The sequence below is a fragment of the Ochotona princeps genome, chromosome 17, assembly GCF_030435755.1.
Source record: "Ochotona princeps isolate mOchPri1 chromosome 17, mOchPri1.hap1, whole genome shotgun sequence".
In the NCBI taxonomy this organism is placed as follows: Eukaryota; Metazoa; Chordata; class Mammalia; order Lagomorpha; family Ochotonidae; genus Ochotona; species Ochotona princeps.
This window is the reverse complement of record NC_080848.1, coordinates 35,444,213-35,467,322: the sequence shown is the minus strand read 5'-3', so window position 1 is coordinate 35,467,322 and position 23,110 is coordinate 35,444,213. Positions and strand designations below refer to the sequence as shown.

At 39.6% G+C, this 23,110-nt stretch overlaps 1 protein-coding gene across 3 annotated transcripts in view; it reads right to left on the bottom strand.

Annotated features, from left to right (window-relative positions):
• Window positions 1-23,110, bottom strand: part of NLK (nemo like kinase) — a 141,931-nt gene that overhangs the window by 59,115 nt on the left and 59,706 nt on the right. For all 3 annotated transcript variants that reach the window (XR_192168.2, XM_004593899.2, XM_058675536.1), the window contains exons 2-3: window positions 13,943-14,072; window positions 2,439-2,494 (exon numbers count right to left, since the gene is read on the bottom strand). Coding sequence is in view for 2 of the 3 variants with exons in the window: in XM_004593899.2 (XP_004593956.1) it covers window positions 2,439-2,494; window positions 13,943-14,072 (186 nt within the window). In the remaining variant the exon portion in view is untranslated. The remainder of the gene's footprint in view (window positions 1-2,438; window positions 2,495-13,942; window positions 14,073-23,110) is intronic.

Here is a 23,110-nt window from a genome sequence, read left to right as displayed (position 1 = left end):
TGCATCGTTTATTATACTGCAAAAGCATTCATGTTTAATACAAATATATATTTTTTCCAAATTGTTTCTATCTGCAATTGGTTGAATCCATGAATATACAGCGATACATATTTAAAACTTAAAATATTATCCACTCTAAAACCTGCAAAGCCATAACATTGCAAATTAGAAAATAAAAACAAAGCATTGTCTAAAACCATGTGCTCAGTGGGGAGAACCTACATATATATATTTGGCATTTATTTATCATACCCATATTCACCAATTATATTATATAAAAACATGATACGCCATTAATGGACAGTAAAGAATTACTTCAGCACACCTGGGCAGCCTGAATCCTGTACATTCCAGAAGTCTTCAGGACTGGTCTCTAAATTATTTCTGGGCAGTAATCTATGCCACTGGAATACTTGCTTGATAACCGTGTTTTTGTGTGTCAGAGGATTTGCAATTGACAGCTCATGCTACCAGTATGATTTATGGTGAACACCTGTTTTTGTTTGCCTGGGGCCTCGGGGAGGAACTGGGAGGAGGGATGGAGACTGAGTACCTAACTAAAGTCAGTCACCCAGGTGTTCAATGCCCATGTGACCAAACTACAATAAAACCTCTTGATGCCAAGGCCTAGGTGGGCTTTACTGATTGGCAACATCTGCCCATGTTGTCACATCAATCACTGTTGAAGAATTAAGCACTGACCTAACAACTCCACTGTGAAAAAGACAACAGAAACTTCAACAGGCCTTATGAGTTTTTTTCCTTTGCTCATTTTAATTTTTCATCTTTCTGCTAGAATAAAGGGTAACCAGAAAAATACAGATTTTCTGTATCCTGAATCCTTCTAGTGACTCTCTGGGCTGACACATTAAGTATGATACACTAAGATTATTAAAGGGAATTCATTCTAACTTCAACGTTTGGTTTTAGCAACTTCATTTCCAAAGAGGCAGAAACAGTACTAATGCTTTCCAGTGTGTGGATTTCCTTTCCACTAACTAGAAGGATGAAGACGATCGCTCCTGGCCAGCAGCAGCAAGGGATTTTGCTGAATTACACTAGCTCCTTCCTTTTCTTCAGGAAGATTCAGTCATCTTCAGGGAGTCTATGGAATCACTAATGCCTTCTCCTTAGTCACTAACACACAGCTACGGTTGAGGCAAAAGTAACTTTTACAGTTCATCCACACTTCGGTTAATTTTTTACTTTTTAACATAGAATGAGTCAGCAGTATCTGGCCTGGCCACAGGAAACAGGTGTACAGACACTCATCTTCCAGCAGCCGGTCAACAGACAGTCCTTTCTAGGACTGGAACAGCCCAAGTCCACTGAGCTTTACCACAAAAAAGGGGTTAATTTCATCACTGATTAAGAAATCACCAAGGATTATAGCATTCAAGAATTTCTGATTTATCAAATCAAATATTCCAGGGGTTTGAATTCCCAATTTCTTAGCCAGCTCAGCTGTTTGCTTTCTCTCTGGAAAGCTCTTAATCGTTTTAAAATTCTAAGAGAATTTAAAAGGTAAATAACTAAGATAGAATTACCTACCGCTTGTATATAAGAATGAAATTTCAATTTATTTCAATGCTAAACCAGAAAAAGAACCTTATTATTATACTGGTTTCAGTTTTCAGTAAAAGTCCTAAAGTGTTCATGAAAAGCCTACAGCATGAGTGAATTATGTAATTATGAGCTCACCAAATTCAATGATTTAGAATTACCCATCCTTCACTTAAAGTTTTACCAAACAAAGTGAACAACAGAAACCCATGACATTTTGGCTAGGAATGAGAGATAAGTTAACCTATGTCCGAATATTTCTCATACACAGTCACAAGAGCTATTGTCATGAAATACTTTATGAACCAACATTTTTCAAGTTCAATCTCAACATTTACTTTATGTGATCTTGGTCAATTTTCTTACCTTTTGTATCTCAATTCCCTCTTCTGCAAAATGGGGATAATCACAATACCTTCCCAAGAGGGTTGTTACAGTGACTAACAAACTAATAAGTATGAAAAACTTAGAATTACACCTGGCATCTGATAAAGATTAAATAATTCATAGGTATAATCATCACCATCACCACTACAACCACCATAACTGAATAGTACTTTCTGGATTTCACTATAACATGGCTGTCTCACTGGTTTCACCCTCAAAATGGGTTTAGTAACAATGGTTCTCATTTGCATGTGTAGATATTAAATATCTGCCCATGTGTCCTGTTCTGTTCATCACTTTTCAGAACCTGTTGATAGCAGCTCAGCCGGATATTTAAATTTCAAAATTACCTCGTTCCAGATACTCAACCACTTCTGTAAGGATGAAATTTAATATACTTCAAGGCTTAAACCCCAGAAGGTGCTAGAATGAGTTAATAATCATCATAATAAATTGTCCCCATCTTTCATATCCCCTGGTTAGGATACATTTCTTCAAAATAGTCAATGTGTGGAGGTTGGAGTATGTCAAGGGCAGAGAGTACCTGAGAAAAGGGGGAAAAAAAAGCCAAATTTAGAGAACTAAAAAAAGCAACAAAATTTGACATAAATTCAAATATATATTAACTCTTTAATGATGTAAACCTTGGTCACAACTGCCAATTGATAAACTAAACGTAGCTGTCAAGAAGCTCAGTCCTAAACAGATATGCTTATATGTTTGTAAACTTTACATCTAAAAGATATTCAATCCAAACCAAAGTAGGAAAAACAACTGGATTATACCATGTGCTACCAAATTTCTTGTTGAGGAGGGTACTGTAAAAAAAAAAAAAATCCCACTTATCTTGAACAGTTAGTGTTGTTCCAAGCTTAAGAGGAGCTGTGACTATCACTCCTTTGTTCCTCTTTTAAATACATGCTTACTATGTGTATCCCGTCTGCCAGGTACTAGTGAAAAGCTATCAGGCTAAACTCATGAACAAAACAGAAATTATTTCTGCTCTCATGACTACGAAAGAGAAACATGAAGCAAAGTTACATAAATATATAAAAATGGTATCCATTATTATGAAGGAAAAATGCAGTACTGGGGAGGAAAGCATTTTCCAAAGTATATTAAAATGTGAAAGCTGAACAATATCAAGACAATGAGGCAAATTCCAGAAACAGAAAAGCCAGGGCTCATGGAATGGAGTGGGAAGAGAGAAAAATAAATAAAGTAGAATAAAAAGGCTGGAAATAGATCACCTAAAGTCTCTTGACAGCATATTATTATTATATTTCATTACAAGAACATGAAAAGAAGTCACTAGTTGGGGGCAGGAAGACTTAAAGGCATCTGAAATTCAAATTCTTTAAAAAAAGACAGCATACATCCACCTGACGGCATTTCCACCTCCCTTTGCATGGACACTGGACAACCCCATTGAGATTTCTGTTATCTATTTAGGCATTGTCTGCCACTGTGGAGCTGGTCTTTACTATCAATGTGAGCTTGGAAGTTGATGTTGCTGATAAGTCCCTAGGGGTAGTGGGAACCTATGTTTAGGGTTTTCCTTCCCCACTGACCATATGCTAATCAACGGCATTAAGTCTCTGGATATAGTGGGAATCTATGCTTTGGTGTTTTTCCTTCTTTCCTTGATCTTTAGGTCCCTCCTTCTGTGATGTACTTCCTCCCTTAACTGATTCAAGACTAAGTTGTAGAATGAGGATTGTAATAGGAAATTTGTTACTGATTGATATATGCCATCTATTGAGAACTTTCTGAATGGCTGATATCCTGCCTCAAGGTGAAACAATTGGCAGAACTATCCTTAGGAATGCCCGCTTAACCAGGTGTGAAAAGTCTGTGCCAGCCTTTGTGACAGTTTCTATGTAAATAAAGCGGACAATATTCTCGCTTTGTCCATTATGATCCTGAAAAAAAAAAAAAAAAAAAGACAGCATACTACCAATGCAACTTCTACCATCAAAACTTAAGAGGCTAACTTTCCCTACCAATTGTCTAGCTATTCTTTTAAGGCTCACATATGACATCAACCCAACCTATGCTGCAAGTGAAGAACATGAGACTTAAAGAACATAGAAAATAACTAACAGTATAAAAACTATCTGATAAAAGTTCAAACTTTTCCTTAGCTAATTGTCATTTTTTTTCTGATTTTGGAGAATTAAAAAAATTTTAAAGTAGAGAGTAAAGTAAAATCCATGTAACCAATACATGGCTTTAGTTATTCACAATGTCCATTCTTCTTTCATCTATACCATATACTCGCTCATATAATTTTTCCTGCTTTTTAAGAAAGTTTTAAATAATTTATTTGAGAGGTTGAGAAACACAAAGAGAAACAGAGAGACAGAAAGAGAACGCACATCCACTGGTTTATTCCCAAATGTATATAAAAATTGGCAACAAGGAACTCAATACAGGTCTCCCATACTTGAAGTATAATCACTACCACCCAAGGTCTGCATCAGCAGGAAGCTGGAGTTATGGTGGGCTGACCACTTCAACATGGAACACACTTGCTTAATTGCTAGGCCAAATACCCACGTCTCTCCATGTAACTTTGATATGTATGTCAGATATTTCAGCCATACACAGTTAAATAAAGTTAAATATCTATAGCAGATGATAAAAACTTAGGAAAATACAATTATCAAATCTAATTTAAAAATATTATTAACTATCCAGTACTCAAATTTTCAGTTTTCTTAATCAAAAATCAGTTCAAGTCAGGAGTGTTAAAGATTACTATATTATTATGATTTACCTATTTTGTTTCTTTCCCTTTTCCTCTTGCAACTGACTTGTGGAAGGAACTTTACCCATCTTAATAATCATTCTTTTATTAGTCCAATACTGGCTTTCAGTTGTGAATTAGGATTTATTCTATTGAATTTAAACTTCCTTTGGTGAAAAACTCTTCACTGACTTTAAAAAAGTCAGATATAGAGGTTTTCAAATAGTTAAATCAGGAATTTATATATATCTTATATAAATCAAAATGGTTACACTTAGAATTTTGGTTATAAATAATAAACAGATTTCCTAATTTCTCCAAATATATTTTATCATATGAAAAATAATTATTTAATTCTCATATTTAAAAAACTCCTATAATTAGTGTTACCAACTCACATGAATATTTGACACTTGGGAAAGGCAGTTAGAATTAGTGTTTTACTTGACATCTTTTGGACTCTAAATTCCATCTGAACAACATGCACCCTGCTTTGGGGAAAAACAGAATGCAATGAGTGACAGTGTCCATTAGCCAGAGCTACTTTACACTTCAAATCTCTCTTCTATAATTAGAGGTTATCTAGAGGAAAGTGACAACCACATATTTGGAACCTTGATGGAGAAGAATGAGGTTTTACTACTTCCTATCTGATGAGGCTGTTTTCTGTAGCAAAACTTCAAAAGACAGGCTGAGTGAGACATTTGTACTACAGCACTTAGCTGTGACTGCTAGTTTCCAAGTTATCATATTTTAAAATCTGCCTGGATTTTTTTTTAATGTCTGCTGGTTATCCTTGTACTCTTTCTACACTAAAATGCTTATCAGAGCATGGCATTCCAGCGTATCTAGGTGTCAAAAACAGTACTCAGCCCAGCAGAAATGACCCAGGAATCAAAACAGTAACTTAAATGAGAAACTGAGAACAAGGACTGTTCTGAACTCCTCACTTCACGCCTAACCCTTGTTAAAAGCCAGAGTTTCTCCACAGTTGCACTGTTATTTAAATGAATAAACTTCTGATACATCAGCCTTTTGATGTAAATAAGAACATATTTGTAAAGACTCAGACTTATAGTGTCCAAGTATCAGCAAATAAATCTTTTGCTGTTTTTCGTTTATTTTTTTAAAGACTTAGTTATTTTTATCAGAAAGATTTATAGAGAAGGAGTAACAGCCAGAACTGAGTCGATCTAAAGCCAGGAGCCAGGAGCTTCTTCCAGGTCTCCCGTTGGGGTGCAGGGTCCCAAGGCCTTGGGGCTGTCCTTGACTGCTTTCCCAGGCCACAAGCAGGGAGCTAGATGGGAAGTGGGTCAGCAGGGATTCAAACCAGCCCCCCATGGGATCCCACCACATGCAAGGCAAGGATTTAGCCACCAGGCTATAGCACTGTGCCCAATAAATAAATCTTTTTCTTTAAAAAAAAAAGTGTTTAAAGTATTTCAAAATATCATCACTCTTCAAAGGATCTCAAAAACTTCCTCTCAAGGAAGTAGACTTGACATATTAAAGTTATATTCTTTAATGGTCATCACTACCAAATAGTATCTCAGCATATCCTCAAATCTTCTAAGAATTTGACAAAAGGTCTTTATGTTAACTTTTTAGAATTTCAACCTTCATGATGTTAGAAGATTCACCATAAACTGACTATAGGATGAAAAAAAAATCTTAGTTTCAATTGGTGACAACAGCCAAGTAGCAAATTGATATGAATGTCAAATCCAAAATTTAAAGACAAGAAAATAAATTGTACTTTCATGGAATATTTACTGACTTTCCTTCTCAACAGATAACAACTGTTACTGGCAGGAAATAGGTTATACTGCTCATTTTTAAATAAAGTACACAAATCCTAAAAATGTAAGCTGGTGAGTTTTAACACTTTGAGCTAAGTCTTCAGAAAATGACTTCTTTCATTTACTGTTATACCTGTACAATTCACCCATGTTGCTCTGTGGATCAGTAGTGGTCCAATTCTTTTTACTGATGTGCAGTATGCCATTGTAAGAAAGGCATACACCATAATGAATTTGTCCAGAGTACCACTGGCACACATTGTGTTGTTTCCCCAATTCCAGCTGTTAGAAATAAAGCAGCTATTTTTTGGTTGCTTAAGGATATTTGAAAGGCAAATTTTACAGAAAGGAGAGCTAGAAAGAAGGTCTTCCATCCACTGGGTTCACTCCCCAAACGGCTGCAATGCCTGGAGATGAGCTGATCTGAGGCTGGGAGCCAGGAGGGTCTTCAGGGTCTCCCATGTGGGTACAGGGTTTCAAGAACTTGGGCCATTCTCTGCTCTTTCCCAGGCTATCAGCAGTGAGCTAGATCAGAACTGGAGCAGCTGAGATGCAAATTTGCACGTGTATGGGATGTAGTCCCAACCTTCTTACACCTATCTTCTGGTGAATATGTGCATTCCTCTCTCTTTTCAAAAGATTTATTTATTTGAAAGGCAGAGTTACTAGAAAGACAGATAAACAGAGAAGCAGAGATCTTCCATCTGCTGGTCCACTTTCTAAGAGGCTGCAATGGTCCGGGCTGGACTAGGCTCGGTGGCAGAAGCCAACTTCACACTGAAGAATAACCTACCTCTACACTATTGGTTGCCTTTTTATACAAGAGTTAGTATTACTGTTAGCTTTACTTAACAGCTAGTATGAGTAATGTATATGGCTGAACAGTATGCTGGCATTCAAAGACTACTGGTACCATCTTAGTATAAGCCACTTTGAATCCAAAGGCCCCTTACTTAAATTAGGTCAGACTACATAAAATGATCCTTCTTTGCTTCATTCCACTCATCTATGGTGTACACCAGAACTAAGATCAGCAAAGAGCAACCTTAAGACAGATTACTGAGGTTATCATTGTAGACCCTAATATACTGTATTTTCCTATAATTTTTATTCACTTATATCATTCTTCAAATTGACTGCCTACTGCCTACTATTGCCTAAATAGAAGAAAAACCCCAAGACTTTTATTACAAGAATCCTAAGGGGGCAATAAAAGGGCTTTAGAGGACAAGCAAAAGCCTAACTTGATCAAATATGAAAGGGGTACAAGATTAAAAACAAAACGAAACAAAAAACGAGTCACTCCCTTCTATGCTGATCATCTGACAAAGATGAACATGCAAGCACATTGGCATTAGTTAGGTTTTACCACAGGTCAGATTCTGTCTAGAAGCTAGTGATAAGTGTAAGCAACATTAATCTTTAGGAAAGTAAGTCCATTTCTGTTTCCCTGGGTTCTTGGATTAAGGAGAACCTATCTTTCAAGACAGTGAAGCAGCTACTCAGATATGTGTACTTACATATAAATTCAGCCAGATCTCATGAAATCAATGAATAATACACTGACTTCGAAGGATCCTTTTAGAAGAAAATCCAAAGCCTCTTATGGCTTTGTAGCTATTCTATGAAAAGATAGAAGCCAACCAAATTAAAATCTAACCTTCTTATAATGACCAGGTTAAGCTTTCTGAATACTATTTCAAACATGAGCTTCCTTTCTTCTCCTTCTGTTCAATAAAATCTATTTTCAAAAAGGTTCATCTTAAGGTTTACCTTTCCTACATTTCAAGTATCTTTGAGTGTTTAAATCCACAATAATTTTCTCTTTTCCTTAAAATGGTACTTGGCCATAATCAGTAACTAGCAAAGCTTTAAAATCTATAAATACCTGCGCTTTAGCCTGAGAGATTCCAATTTAGTAGGTCAGAGGTTAAGACCCAAGAATCTGGGTTTTACGGTTCCCCTGGTGATCCCAATGCATTTTGCAACCCATGCATACAACACAGTTTGCCTTGCATTAATGTTTAACCATTCAGGCAGTTCTCCTATAGTAACTATACAGAGTATTTATCACATTACAAAAATATTATTTAAAGTTTCTGAAGCTTCAGAAGGTAATTTAGCATCAAAAACACATAGAATAAATGTTTACAGAATTAATGAATATTGGCTCGGGGCCAAATAAATTTGCACTTCAATCTGTGCCACCCTAACTTTGGATAAGTTACTAGTTTTTTTTCCCCTAAGATTTATTTATTTTTATTGGAAAGTCAGATTTACAGAGCACAGGAGAGACATAAAGATCTGTCCACTGATTCACTCCCCAAGTGGTTGCAACACCCAGAGCAGAGCTGATCCAAAGCCAGGAGCTTCTTCCTGGTCTCCCAGGTGGGTACAGAGTCCTAAGAATTTGGGCTGTCCTCTACCACTTTCCCAGGGCACAAGCAGTGAGCTGGATGGGAAGTGGAATACCTATATGGGATCCCAGTGCGTTCAAGGACTTTATCCTCTAGGCTACCGCGCCAGGCCCATTATTTAGTTTTAGGCCTCTGGCTGTTCCTCTATAAACAAGGATTAAACAAGCCGTATCTGAAAAGACTTTTGTTTTAAAGTTGTCCATTTGAGAAACTGAGAGAGAGAGAGAGACATACAGAGTTCCCATGTACTGGTTCCTACCCTACATGCCCACAACACCTTGAATTGGGCCAGGCTGAAGAGCCTGGCAGTGGGTGGCAGGAACTCAACTACTTGACCATCACCTGCTGCCTTTCAAGGGCATGCAGTAGCATGAATCTGGAATCAGGAGCAGAGCAGAGACCAGCACCCAAGCACTCTGATAAGGAAGACAGGCTAAAAAATGGCATCTTACCTACTAGGCCAAACACCCACCCAACATGACTTTTAAGAGGAAAAAAAAAAAAGGGCAGGGAGAAAACTGTGTGCCGTGGTACAGTGGATGAAGCTATTGCCTGTAGTGCCAGTGTCCCACATGTATGCCAGTTTGAGCCCTAGCTGCCCTACTTTTGATGCAGTTCCCAGGCATCAAAGCAGGGAAAGCAGTAAAGGACGGCCCAAGTATTTGGGGCCCCGCCACCCACATGAAAGAAGCTCTGGTTTGGCCTGGCCCAGTTCCAGCAACTATGGCCACCTGGGGAGTGAACTGGTAGATGGAAGATCTCAGTCTCTCCTTATTCTATCTTAAACTCTGTCTTTCAAATAAATAAATCTTTAAAAAAAAAAAAAAAAACAGTAACAAGGGGCCCGGCGGCGTGGCCTAGCGGCTAAAGTCCTTGCCTTGAGTGCGCCTCAGGATCCCATATGGGCCCCGGTTCTAATCCCGGCAGCTCCACTTCCCCATCCAGCTCCTTGCTTGTGGCCTGGGAAAGCAGTTGAGGACGGCCCAGTGCTTTGGGACCCTGCACCTGCGTAGGAGACCTGGAGGAAGTTCCTGGTTCCCGGCTTCAGATCAGCGCAGCACCGGGCGTTGCGGCTCACTTGGGGAGTGAATCATCGGACGGAAGATCTTCCTCTCTGTCTCTCCTCCTCTCTGTGTATCTGACTTTGTAATAAAAATAAATAAATCTTAAAAAAAATAACAATAACATACACCTCCTGACATACAGCAATACCTGCTAATATCTGGTGTACCTCTTTCAAAAAGAATACTTTTTAAGCATTTCTTTGGGTAGGGGAGATTCTCCACATGACCTAGCAATGCACTCTTTACACAGGATACAATTAATAAGCTTTTATTGCCCACTGCTATTTCAGACAGACATTCCACACATAGCAGGAATGCTGGCCTGGATGCTTTCGAGGGCAGATCTCAAGCACAGCAGAAATCAATCATGTATAAAATAGTGGTACTACATCACTTTCACCTCTAGCCATCTGCCTTACTTTTGAACACCTCTACGGACATCACAGCTTTGTTTAATTGTTTTACTGTAGTAAGAAGGATAGAGATTATGTATCTGATGATTCACTTCCCAAATGATCATAACAGCTGGAATTGGATAAGGCTGAAACCAGGGGCCAGCAACTCCATCCTGGTTTCCTACCTGGGTGACAGGACTTGAATGCTTAGCCCGTCATCTGCTGCTTTCCAGGAGCATTAACAGAAAGCTGGCTTGGAAACACAGCTGTGGTGATTCAAACCAACACTCAAAGAAGAAATGAAGGTGTACCAAATGATGGCTTAACCCACTATGACATAATATTCACCCCGAGCATTACATTTATGATGAAGCTCAGAAGCCCCAAGCAATGGTTGTGTATGTTTGCTTTTTAGATTTTTTAAAATGTTTTTATTATTCGAAAGGCAGACAGGGATTGAGAACTTTCATTCACTGGTTCACTCTCAAATGCCTGCAATGCCAGGATCAGGCCTCACACAAGGAGTCAGAATCCAATTCAGTCTCCCGTACGGGAGCCAGGGGCATCGTCTGCTGCCTCCTAGGATGTGTGTTAGCAGGAAGCTGTCGTGGAAGCATACAAACTGAGACTTGAACAGGGACTGAGATGCAGCATAACAGATGCCCTGATTTAATTTCTACAGCAACCTCTTACCATGGCCGCTCTGCAAATGATAAATTTTAGAACTTACAGAAGTTAAGGCTCAAGACACATCATTTAGGAAACAGTATAATTACAATTTAAATACAATTGTGACCCTACAGCCCAGCCCTTAAAAACATCAGAATTCGTTATGTGCTTTAACGAATGATTTTCAAGAACTCAGTTTACTTCTTTTCTTACACTACTCACTGACACTCGCTTTGTAGCTCACCAAAGATATTCTTACTGGAAACTCTGAAAAGGTACATAAAGTCTGTGCTTTCTGATGGTGGGGTAGTACTATGGCAAAATCAAGAGGGAGCTGGTATTGTGGCACAGCAGGTGAAGCAGGTGAAGCTGATAGGTTCACATGAGTGCCAGTTCAAGTCCTAGCTGTTCCACTTCAATTCAGCTCTCTGCTAACATACCTGGAAAGCAGTAGCAGATGGCCTGGGTGCCTGGGCCTCTGCCACCCATGTTAGAGACCAGGATGGAGTTCCTGGCTCCTGGCTTTGGACCAGGGAAGCCCTGCTCATTTTGGACATTTGGGGAGTGAACCAGTGTTAGTAGATGGCAGATCTTGTTTTGTGTCTCTCTCTGCCTTTCAATTAAATAAGTAAATCCTTTCTTAAGTAAAAGAATCAGGAAGTAAATTACTAAATAGTGAGTATTAGCCTACTAGTTCAAATTGGTTACTAAATGAGTACTAAACATCATTCTATATTATATATCCAAAAATCTGAGGAACCAGTCATGAAAAAGCACCTTGAGTAGTATTTTGAAACTAATTAAAACAAACATATTATGAGGCAATTCAAATAGATTAAAACACTAAAATATTCCTTGAAAAAAATAAGATAGAGGGCCTGGCATGATGGCTCAATGGCTAAATAATCCTCACCCTGCAAGTGCTGGGGTCCATACAGGTGCTGGTTCATGTCCCAGCTGCTCCATTTCCCATCCAGCTTTCTGCATAATGGCCTGGGAAAGCAGCAGAGGATGGCCCTAAGCCTTGGGACCCTACACCCATGTGGGAGATCTAGAAGAAACTCCTGGCTTGACCAGTTCAGCTCCAGCATTTGTGGCCATTTGGAGAGTGAACCAGTAATGGAAAATCTTTCAGTCTCTTGTTCTTTCCATAAATCTGATCTGCCTCGTTAATAGTAATAAATAAATCTTCAAAGTAAAATTAAGGTAGAAGCCAGCACTGGGGCACATGGGTTAAGTCACAGCCTATGATGCTGGCATCCCATAACAGAGCACTCACTGGAGTCTGGCTGCTGCGCTTCCAATCCACCTCCCCAATAATGTGCATAGGAAAGCAGTGGATGATGGCCCTGGTCCCTGCCATTCTTGTGGGAGATCCTGATGGAGTTCTAGGCACCTGGCTTCAGCTTGGCCCAGTCAAAACCACTATGGCCATTTGGGGAATGAACCAGCAGATGTTTTTCTTTACTCCTCCTTTGCTGCCATTTTTTTTTTTCAAATAAATAAAGTAAGTCTTAAAAAAAAAAGGTAAAAAAAAAGTAAAGGGATTCAAGAGGGGGTAATCATTCAAATGAAACATGTCAAATAAGTAACTTTAAGTGAACCTGTAGCAAGTTTGATATGGTTGTTTTTTTGGTAAATCTTAACTCAAATTTTGAGCAAACTTCCAAATGAGCAAACACTAGGTACTAAGAATCACAGGAAATTATTATTCTTACATAGGTTTTACAATAGCAACTAAAATAGCACAAAAGGATGACTATATGAAGAATGTAAGAGTTTTTCTTTTCACATAAAATTGAGAAAACAGTCCAATGACTATAGCCTCCAGGTAAATGTTACATGTCAAACTTTTCATTCAGGATTATTTAAGATCTCTCTCAAAAGGCAGAATGAACCTACTTTTCACAAGTAACCATGTCTGTAAACCCAATCTTAAATAAACTAACCTAGGGTATTTTTTTTTTTTAATGCATGATACTGTTCCACAGGCTCTGGAACTACCCGTCCCTCCTTCTCATACCCCTCCCCCCGTAGGGTTGTCATTTTTATAAGAGAAATTATTTTCCACATATTTAAACTCTGATTATTACAATATAAAACATTTGAAGTCAAGAACTATAATTATTTCTACTTACATCACTTATAATATATTATGTTTCATTTTTGTGTTAAATGTTAGTATTACTCCTCAGTTAATATCAACATTTGCTTTGCCTCAATTAATCCATAGCTGTCAATCAGCTAATCTTGGAATCCCTTATACTTATTAACTGCTCAATCATAGAGAAAGTCAAATTTGTCTCAGGCTTCTAAGTCCCTCAACAATAACAACCCTATTTTTTTTTTCAACCAATTCTGCCTAAAAACACATGTTCCTTTTCTATGAATTTTAAGCATATTTAGTTACTAATAATTTATAGTCATTCGGATTGATAAACCAGGGGCACACTCTTCAGAATACAATCTGAAATTCAGCAGGTTCAGTATTTCTTAATTTGGAGATTGGGCCTTGTGCAAGTCACACAATTCTTAGTGTAAGTTTCAAACCGCTAAATAAATTTTTTATAAAATGAGTTCCTCAAGTGATTGCAGTATGTCATCAAGGTTGAAAATCAATTATTTTTGTATAAAAATTGGAAAGTTATTGAGACATAGAGAATATATGCAAAAGAAAGCAAAATACCAAATGAACACAACTTTTTAAAGTAATGTATATATCACCTTTAAGAATGTATGCACTGAAAGTCTCTTCTATAGCTTCACTGGTTGGCTTATTTCTGTTCATAGAGTTTGACACAAATTTTACTTGCATGTTTCCTTTACAACTTTTCTGCTATTTATACTTCAATGTATTAGGTTTAGAAAATATTTTTCCCCAAACACCAATCTCACTTACATTATCATGTTTAAAAAAACACAACATCTTCAATTCCCGGAAGACTCTTTTGCAAGAGACCAGATTCTGGAAGACGTTGGGCATCTTTTTGAGTGCTACTCTCTTTCCATCTCTTGGATCTGTTACTGACCTACAGAAACAATATTTGGGGAAGGGGAGAAAAAAAGAAGACAAATTAATTCCAAATCTTGTCCTCTAGTATTTCAGATTACAACAAATTCCTAGCTTAAAGCACTCAACATTAAATCCACTTTTTAATGCTTAAGGTGTCAATGAGAGGAAAGGAAGAAAAGAATACATGTTTGTAAACAAAGAGCAGAGTTAGGAACCCAGCTCATTTGCAATGTCTTTAAAACAATGCCCTTGTGTAGATTTCTATAAACACCCATCTGAAGCGGTTGTTTAACACACCTGAGGAGGTATTAGTGGTGCCAACATTTGAAGATGATAAGAGGGAGAACAAACGGTACAGAAAATTAACAATTACGACCGAATTACTTTCACGCTTTATTTTCAGAACCATATTCAAATTGAGAGAGGCCCAACACAACTTCAATATTCAGGCTTCATATATAAATAAACATGTTAGAATACGGACTTGAGTACCTTAAGCAGCTGAGCAAGGCTCCCTCCTCAGAAGTCTTGACTAGAGCCCGGTGTGAAACCCTTGTAGCTAAAGGTCTCACCTTGCACACATCGGAATCCCATATGAGCGCCAGTCCTAAACCCGGCAGCCCCACTTCCCATCCAGCTCCCTGCTTGTGGCCTGGGAAAGCAGTCGACAATGGCCCAAAGCTTTGGGGCCCTGCACCCGCGTGGGAAACCTGGAAGAGGCTCTTGGCTCCTGGCTTCTGACTGGCTCAGCTCCAACTATCGCAGCCACTTGGGGAATGAATCAATGAATGGAAGATCTTTTTTTCTGTCTCTCCTTTCCATAAATCTAATTTGCCTTTCCAATAAACATAGATAAATCTTTAAAAAATTAGTTTCGGAGTTCTCTTTCTTCAGTCTTCTAATCACCTTTTTTTTCTCATTACCATTATTAAAAAAATTTTTTTAAAAATTCTTTTAATAACCTTTACATAGCTGATTAGGGCACAAAGGGTCAAGGGGTACAGGAAAGTAGATAAGACCATTGTTTCCACATTAATATTATTACGTATATTTTTTTCTATATTGGGGTAAGGGAAGAGATAAAGGGAAAGGCCTCGCCCAGCCTCCTACCCATCCCAGGTCCCCGAGGTAGGGCATGCTCCAAGGGTCCTGTTCATGCAGTTTTGATAGTTCAACAGTTCTGAATTGCTGCCAGTCTCGCCGCTCCAAGCGTGATGAATTCTTTTCAAAATCCACTGGCTGACATAGTCTCTTCATGGTAGGGGTTCTGAGATCAGCAGTTGAGTTGGAGGGATCCCCAAAGAAACTTCATCTGAGGTGATCCTAGACCTGATTGTTGTGTGTGCTTGCCAGTACAGGGTCCGGGACAGTTTGTCGCCCTAATCAGCTTATGCATATGCTGGTGGTGACAACTGCTGGGTCAGTTCTGTTTCCAGCCCTGTCTTCCACGCGAACCAATGGGTGTTGCAGTCCAGTCTGATACTGCCCAATTCCTACTCGGCCCTCCCACTAACCAGTGAGAGCTGCAGCCATAGCCAGGGTCCCAGAACTCAGATCAGGTCTCTAACGTGGCGAGCAGGGTGCAAGTACTTCAGCCATCACCTGCTGCCTACCAGAAAGTCTTAGTAGGAAGCGGGATCAGAGGGAGAGGAATTGGCTCCTGACACAAACTGAGACATGGGAGGCGGGCAACCTAAGCTTATTCCACTGTACCACAACACTCACCCTTGAACTAATAATAATAACACTTGTTAAATAACCCCTTAATACCTTCCGTAACTTTACCATTGGCCAGGCACAAAAACAAACAAACAAGCAAACAAAAGATTAAATCAGTACAATGTTCTTTCCAAAGGTTTCAGACAGTAACATTTCATCCCAACCCGACTTTTTCTTAATGGACACCCTATCACCAAGAGGAAAGTTGCTCTAAGATAAGCTTACTCCTGAAAATACTTGACACAGGCTCAAGGTGAATACTCCGTTTTGTACCATTTTAAGTTAAAATTCACAGAGCACCATTTTGTATAATTATTGATGTAAAATTATAATTATAATATTTTATATAATTATTAATGCCTGTGGCTGCTAACAATGTTACTCTAATGAACACGAATGGCAATGCACTAATTTCACGCCATGTTGAGTTTGTTCTCTTAAGATACAGATGCTTTAGTTTAGCACAAAAAGTATTACAGAAAGCTGATAAAGGTAGAAACATATTACTCCAGAACTGTTTTATTTCTTTTGCTATTCAGAGCTTGCCAAGCTTAGTTTCTCTACCGCTGCAACATCCTGTTTATTCCCACTGCCACTGGTTAATGAAGTTCTAGCTATAACGAACAGCGTTTGGTACAATTTTCCTCATTTAAGCGGAAAAAAAAAAAAGGAGCCGTCTTTAGCCTACACTTTAATACCAGCCAGTTACTTTCCCTGTTAAATACTAGATGCCCTAGATAGAAATGCAACGGTCATTTCATCTGATTACCTTCTTAAGTGTTCAAAGTTACACAAATGGATTTCTCAATTTCATTTTACTTTAATTTACTTTTTAAAGATGTATTTATTTTCACTGGAAAGCAGATTTATAGACACTAGGAAACAGAGGAAGATCTTCTTCTATCTGCTGTTTTACTCCTTAAATGGCTGTAACTATCGAAGCTAAGCTGATCTGAAGCCAGGAGCCAAAAGCTTCTTCCGGGTCTCTCACATAGGCACCTGGTCCCAAGGCTTAGGCCACACTCAGCTGCTTTCCCAGGCTACAAGCAGGGAGCTGTGTGGAAAGTGGAGCAACCAGGACACAAACCTGCACATGTGATCCTGGTGCTTGCAAGGCAACTATTTAGCCACTGAGTCACGACACGAACCCCTTTAATAAAAAATTTGTTTTTTTTTTTTTTTTTTTTTAAAGATTTTATTATTATTATTGGAAAGCCGGATATACACAGAGGAGGAGAGACAGAGAGGAAGATCTTCCATCCGATGTTTCACTCCCCAAGTGAGCCGCAACGGGCCGGTACGCGCCAATCGGATGCCGGGACCAGGAACCTCCTCCAGGTCTCCCACGCGGGTGCAGGGTCCCAAAGCTTTGGGCCGTCCTCGACTGCTTTCCCAGGCCACAAGCAGGGAGCTGGATGGGAAGTGGAGCTGCCGGGATTAGAACCGGCGCCCATATGGGATCCCAGGGCTTTCAAGGCGAGGACTTTAGCTGCTAGGCCACGCCGCCGGGCCCTAAAAAATTTGTTTTAAAGATCTGTTTTCCTTGGAAAGGTAGATTTATGAAGAGAAGACAGAGAAAGATCTTCCATCCGCTGGTTCACTCCCCAAGTGGCCAACATAGACAGAGTTGAGCCTGTCCAGAGCCAGGAGCCAGGAGCTTCTTCCAGGTCTCCCATGTGTGGTGCTGGGTCCAAAGTTCTTGGGCCATTCTTACTGCTTTCTTAGGCCACAGGCAGGGAGCTGGATGGGAAGTGGAGCAGCTGGGAAATAGACCTGTGCCCATATGGGACCCTGGTGCTTGCAAGGTAAGGGTTTCACCACTAAGTATATGTGTTGAGCCCTTTTAATTAAAACATTAAAATTATTTGAGAGAGAACTCCCCTGTCCACTACCAAAATGCCCACATTTGGTTGGGAATGAGCTGAAACCAGGAGTCAGGATCTCCATGCAAGTCTCTGGCATGGGTGGTAGGAGCCCTTCACTGCCTCTCCAAGATCCACATCAGCAGGAAGCCAGCAGGCTGGAGACAGGCACCAAATCCACGAACTCTGATACGGAATGTATCAAAAACACCAGGCTAAATGCCCAGCCTTAACTGTACTTTTAACTAATACTTAAGTTTTCCATTAGTACTTTATACTTCAAACACCATGTTAAAAATAAAATTTTAAGAACTGTAACAATTCTTTTCTTCTACCTGTCTAGAGTGCATCCATTCTTCCCTGCACATAGAACACAAGCCCAAGTGGTTTTTATTTTTTCAAAAGATTTATTTATTTTTCATTGAAAAGTCAGATAAACAGAGAGGAGGAGACACAGAGAGGAAGAAATATCATCTGTTCTTCATTCCCCAAGACCTCAACGGCTGGGGCTGAGCCAATGCGAAGCCAGGAGCCCAGTGCTTATTCTGGGTCTCCCACATGGGTACAGGGTCCCAAGGCTTTGGGGTGTTCTCGACTGCCTTCCCAGGCCACAAGCAGACAACTGGATGGGAAGTGGGGCTGCCGGGATTAGAACTGGCGCCCATATAGGATTCAGGCGTGTGCAAGATGAGGACTTTAGCTATTAGGGTACCACGCTGGGCCCCCAAGTGGTTTTTAAAAAACCCAAATAATCTACAGCCAATCTTTAGATACACAAAGTCTGCCGAAAGAATACAATAACAAATTGTGATGCTTTTAAATCTGTTTTGGCAATTATGTACTGAAGCCAGAAGGCAGAAGGCAGAAGGCAGAAGGTTGTCAGGAGCCTAAGCAACTGGACAATTCTCCGCTGTCCTTCCTGGGTCATAAGCAGAGAGCTGGATCAGAAAAGGAGCAGCTGGGTTGTAAACCAGCATGCATACAGGGTGCCATTGTCACAGGCAACAGCTACTACACCCCAACACAGGCTCTGAAGTTTTATTAATCCCAGTAATCTGTGACCATTGCCACAAATCTGCTTAAACTACTGCCAAGCAGAAAAACAAGTGAACAGAAAACAGAAAAACAGTGAAACAAGAGTGCAACTCAATATTGGAGATACTTTGCTAGATACTAAAATGTTATTTGAAACATTTACAAACTAGTTAGCAACAATCTCAAAACACAGTTAAGTTCTCCATTAATTTTCATGTTAAAGAATCTTTTCCTTACATGTTTTAGTTTTATGTTTCTGATACATTTTAGTTATTTAATACAATAACTTACAATAAAATGCTTCAACTTGTATTAAGGTAACCAGGTTTTTATAATTTCATTCACTTCAAGCTACAATCAGCAATCCTCTGCTTTTGTTATGCATACTACAATCACTATGTCAAAAGCACCAATACTGTAAACATCTCATAACAGACCCTTCTAACCAGACTCCAAATATTTAGATTATTGCCTTCACATTTATTTCGAAGTCAATTTCATTAGAAGTTATTTTTACTCATATTTAGATTAAGTATGTGTCTGCTTGAGAAAAGGACAGACTCTGAAGCACAATTTATGACAAATGTCTAGAAAATGTATCATGTGGGCCCGGCGGCGTGGCCTAGCGGCTAAAGTCCTTGCCTTGAAAGCCCCGGGATCCCATATGGACCCCGGTTCTAATCCCGGCAGCTCCACTTCCCATCCAGCTCCCTGCTTGTGGCCTGGGAAAGCAGTCGAGGACGGCCCGATGCATTGGGACCCTGCACCCGCGTGGGAGACCTGGAAGAGGTTTCAGGTTCCCGGCTTTGGATCGGCATCGGCCTGTTGCGGCTCACTCTGTCTCTCCTCCTCTGTGTATATCTGGCTGTAATAAAATGAATAAATCTTTAAAAAAAAAAAATGTATCCTGTTCATTACTTAGTCCTTGTTACATATGTTCAAGGATACACAAGAAATCGGGGGAATAATTAAAGGGGATTTGTTTTTATATGACGGTTCTTCCTAACCAGAATTTTAAAAGGTTATTGCTTGTGTGCAGTTTGTCATAAAATACATTATCTACTTGTAATGTTCCTTATTTTGAAGAACCCTTCTTGCCTTCATCCAAAGAAAGGATTTGTATCTTCTATATTTTGGTAATATGTTCCATTATTGGAGTTTTTTTTTTCTTCTATATAAATTTGGTATTTGTTCAATTTGCAATATGCATTAGAAAAATCATTTTGCTGTTTTTAAAAAAATACACAAAATGACCCCAAATTAGTTACATTACTGAGAAAAAAGCCTTTTTAAAAAAATATACAAAATGACCCAAAATTAGTTACATTACTGAGAAAAAAAGCCTTTTATTGCTTATACTATGGTTAGACCAAGGCAGCAAAACAGTCCATTCTGCTTTTCGTATCCTCCTAATGTTACTGATTAGATGAAGCAAAAACAATTATATTTAACTACAAGAGTTTAATATGAGGTTAAACATCCTCTGACTGTACGTAGCATTACTAAGTCATTCTGACTTGTAAGGAGGCACCCCAGGGTGCTGACAAAGAAGGGAGCAGCCAACAAGGAAGTCATCCAATATCTTACTGTCATATTTGCTTTCAAATAATTGTCATTAATGAATAACACCATATTTGGGGACAGCCTGTGGTATACAGCAGGTAAAGCCTCTACCTGGGATGCTGACATCCCTTATACACATCAGTTCAAGTTCCAGCTGCTCCATTTTTTTATCCAGCCCCTGCTAGTGGCTTGCAAAAAGCAATGTAAGATGGTCGAAATGCTTGAGCCCCTTCACCCACGTAGGGCATGTAGAAGAAGCTCCCGGCTCCCGGGCTTTGGCCTGGCCCAGTCCCAGCATTTGTGGGAAGACAAATGACAGAGAGAAGATCTGTCTTTCCCTCCCCATCTGTAATTCTGATTTTCAAATGTTGAAAAGTAAAGACCTTATTTGCTAAGAGTTCTTTAACTCTCTGCAAATAATACAGAGAAGCTGAGGCTTCCCTGAAAATCAACTTATATTAATTTCTGTGACTCAGGGTGCATTTGACTTCTTTTTAGACTACAAATACTAGGGAGATACAGAGTTGTCTTTCTGTCACTGCCAACCATTTCTATGAGGAGTTAAACCTGCCTTCAGGAGAGTTGCCACTTTCTTTTCCATTGGGATTTCCTTATGTTAGAGGGTGAACATGATCTAATCCAGTATGCCATGTCTAGGACGTTTTCATGGCCCAGTGCCACAGGCTTTTCTTACAAACAGATTTATGAATACTGCATGGGAGGAAAAAACAGTGCAAAGCCACAAAGGAAAGTAATTCACAACTGCATCTTCTCTTTGAACTTCAACAATTTTGGCAAGAGGTTACAAAGGGCAACTGAAATGAAGACCATTTAGCACAAAAACTGCACATGCATTTATTTAATCCCTTTGATAAATTCCAAAAGTCATATATTTCGTAGTAGCAACACCAATGAATAAAAAATTATTTTTAATGAAGAATGACAATTTTTACTGCATATTAGGTTTTAAATGATAGAACACATCACATGAAAGAAAAGGACTGTTCTATTAATATGATAGGCTTACTACAGTATGGCTTTACAAATGTCAAAATATACATAAAGATTTATTTATTTTTATTGGAAAGGCAGATATATAGACAGAAGCAGATAATGAGAAAAAGATCCTCCATCTGCCAGTGATTCACTCCCCAGGTAACCACAATGGCTGGAGCTGAGCTGAACTGAAGCCAGGAGCCAGGAGCTTCTTCTGGGTCTCCCATGTGGGTGCAAGGTCCCAAGGCTTTGGGCCATCCTCTATTGCTTTCCTAGGCCACATCAGGGAGCTGGAAGGGAATTGGAGCAGTCAGGATAAGAACCAGTGCTCAAATGGGACTGGTGCATGCAAAGTGGGGACTTTATTTCGGGCCCGGCACGGTAGCAGCCAGACAGACCCACCAGTGCCCAAACTGGATGCTAGCACTGTTTTTTCTTTTTATAGACCTAGACAAATTGTAAACCTTCTAAAAACACAAAACAAGGGCCCGTCGGCGTGGCCTAGCGGCTAAAATCCTCGCCTTGAACACGCCCTGGGATCGCATAGGGGTGCCGGTTCTAATCGCGGCAGCCCCACTTCCCATCCAGCTCCCTGCCTGTGGCCTGAGAAAGCAGTCGAGGACGGGAAAGCAGTCGAGGACGGCCCAAAGCTTTGGGACCCTGCACCCATGTTGGAGACCTGGAAGAAGTTCCTGGTTCCCAGCTTCGGATTGGCACAGCACCAGCCATTGCGGTCACTTGAGGAGTGAATCATCGGACGGAAGATCTTCCTCTCTGTCTTTCCTACTCTCTGTATATCTGAGTTTGTAATAAAATAAATAAATCTTAAAAAAACAAACAAAAACACCTTTTGGGCCAAGTGCAACAGCCTAGTAGCTTAAGTCCTCTCCTTCTGTGCACTGGGATCCCATATGGGTGCCAGTTTGTGTCCTGGCTGTTCCACTTCCCATCCAGCACCCTACTTGTGGCCTGGGAAAGCAGTAGAGAATGGCCCAAAGCCTTGGCACCCTATACCTGTGTAGGAGATGCAGAAGAAGCTCCTGGCCTCTGCGATTGCGGCCACTTGGGGAGTGAACCAGTGGATAGAAGGTTTTTTTCTCTGTCTCACCTTTTCTCTGTAAACCTGACTTTCCAATTAAACAAAAAAATCTCTTGAAGATGGGAAAGTTTGCTCTACCAGCCATCAAGATTTTTATGAAGCTACAGAAATTTATACAATATAATTCTTGCATAATAGAGCTGTAAAAGAAATATGACACAGATGTAGATTAGTGCATCTATTGACTTTTGGCTTATCAAAAAGGTAGCTCTGCAAAGCACAGCAGAGACAGGAAGATTCTGCCAATAACTAAGCTACCCATTGCAACACTGCTCTGTAACACTGAGACTAAATTCTGCAAAGCACATTTTGGTTTTGCCACTGGGCTCTATGGTAGGCTCTGCCAAAAGGGAAAATTATAGAACTTGCAAGGTTAGAGGGAAAAAGGGTCTTGTTCCTGACTACAGGTTTTCTGTCTCTTGCAGGCCAGCTCAGCAACAGTTCCTCACTTCCACAACAGTAGACTCTTCCTTACAGCAACAGATCAATTTAATTTGGTTTTCCTAGCATTTACAGAACTAGCCTCACTGCATCCTTCACCCCAATACAAACACTAGTGGACACTAGTGAACCACTATCATTTTTCTCAAATTGCCAGAATTTGCTGCACAGCATTCTAGGGTTTAATAATTCTAATCTCTTCCTTGTTCTCCCAGTTCTAGGGTGGAAACTGCTACTTCCATGACAGCTTCCTGCCTTTTAAATTATCTAGTTAACTTTATAGCAAACTAACAATCGCTCCCCTCCATATTAAAAGCTGCTTAAATAACCTGTTGGTAT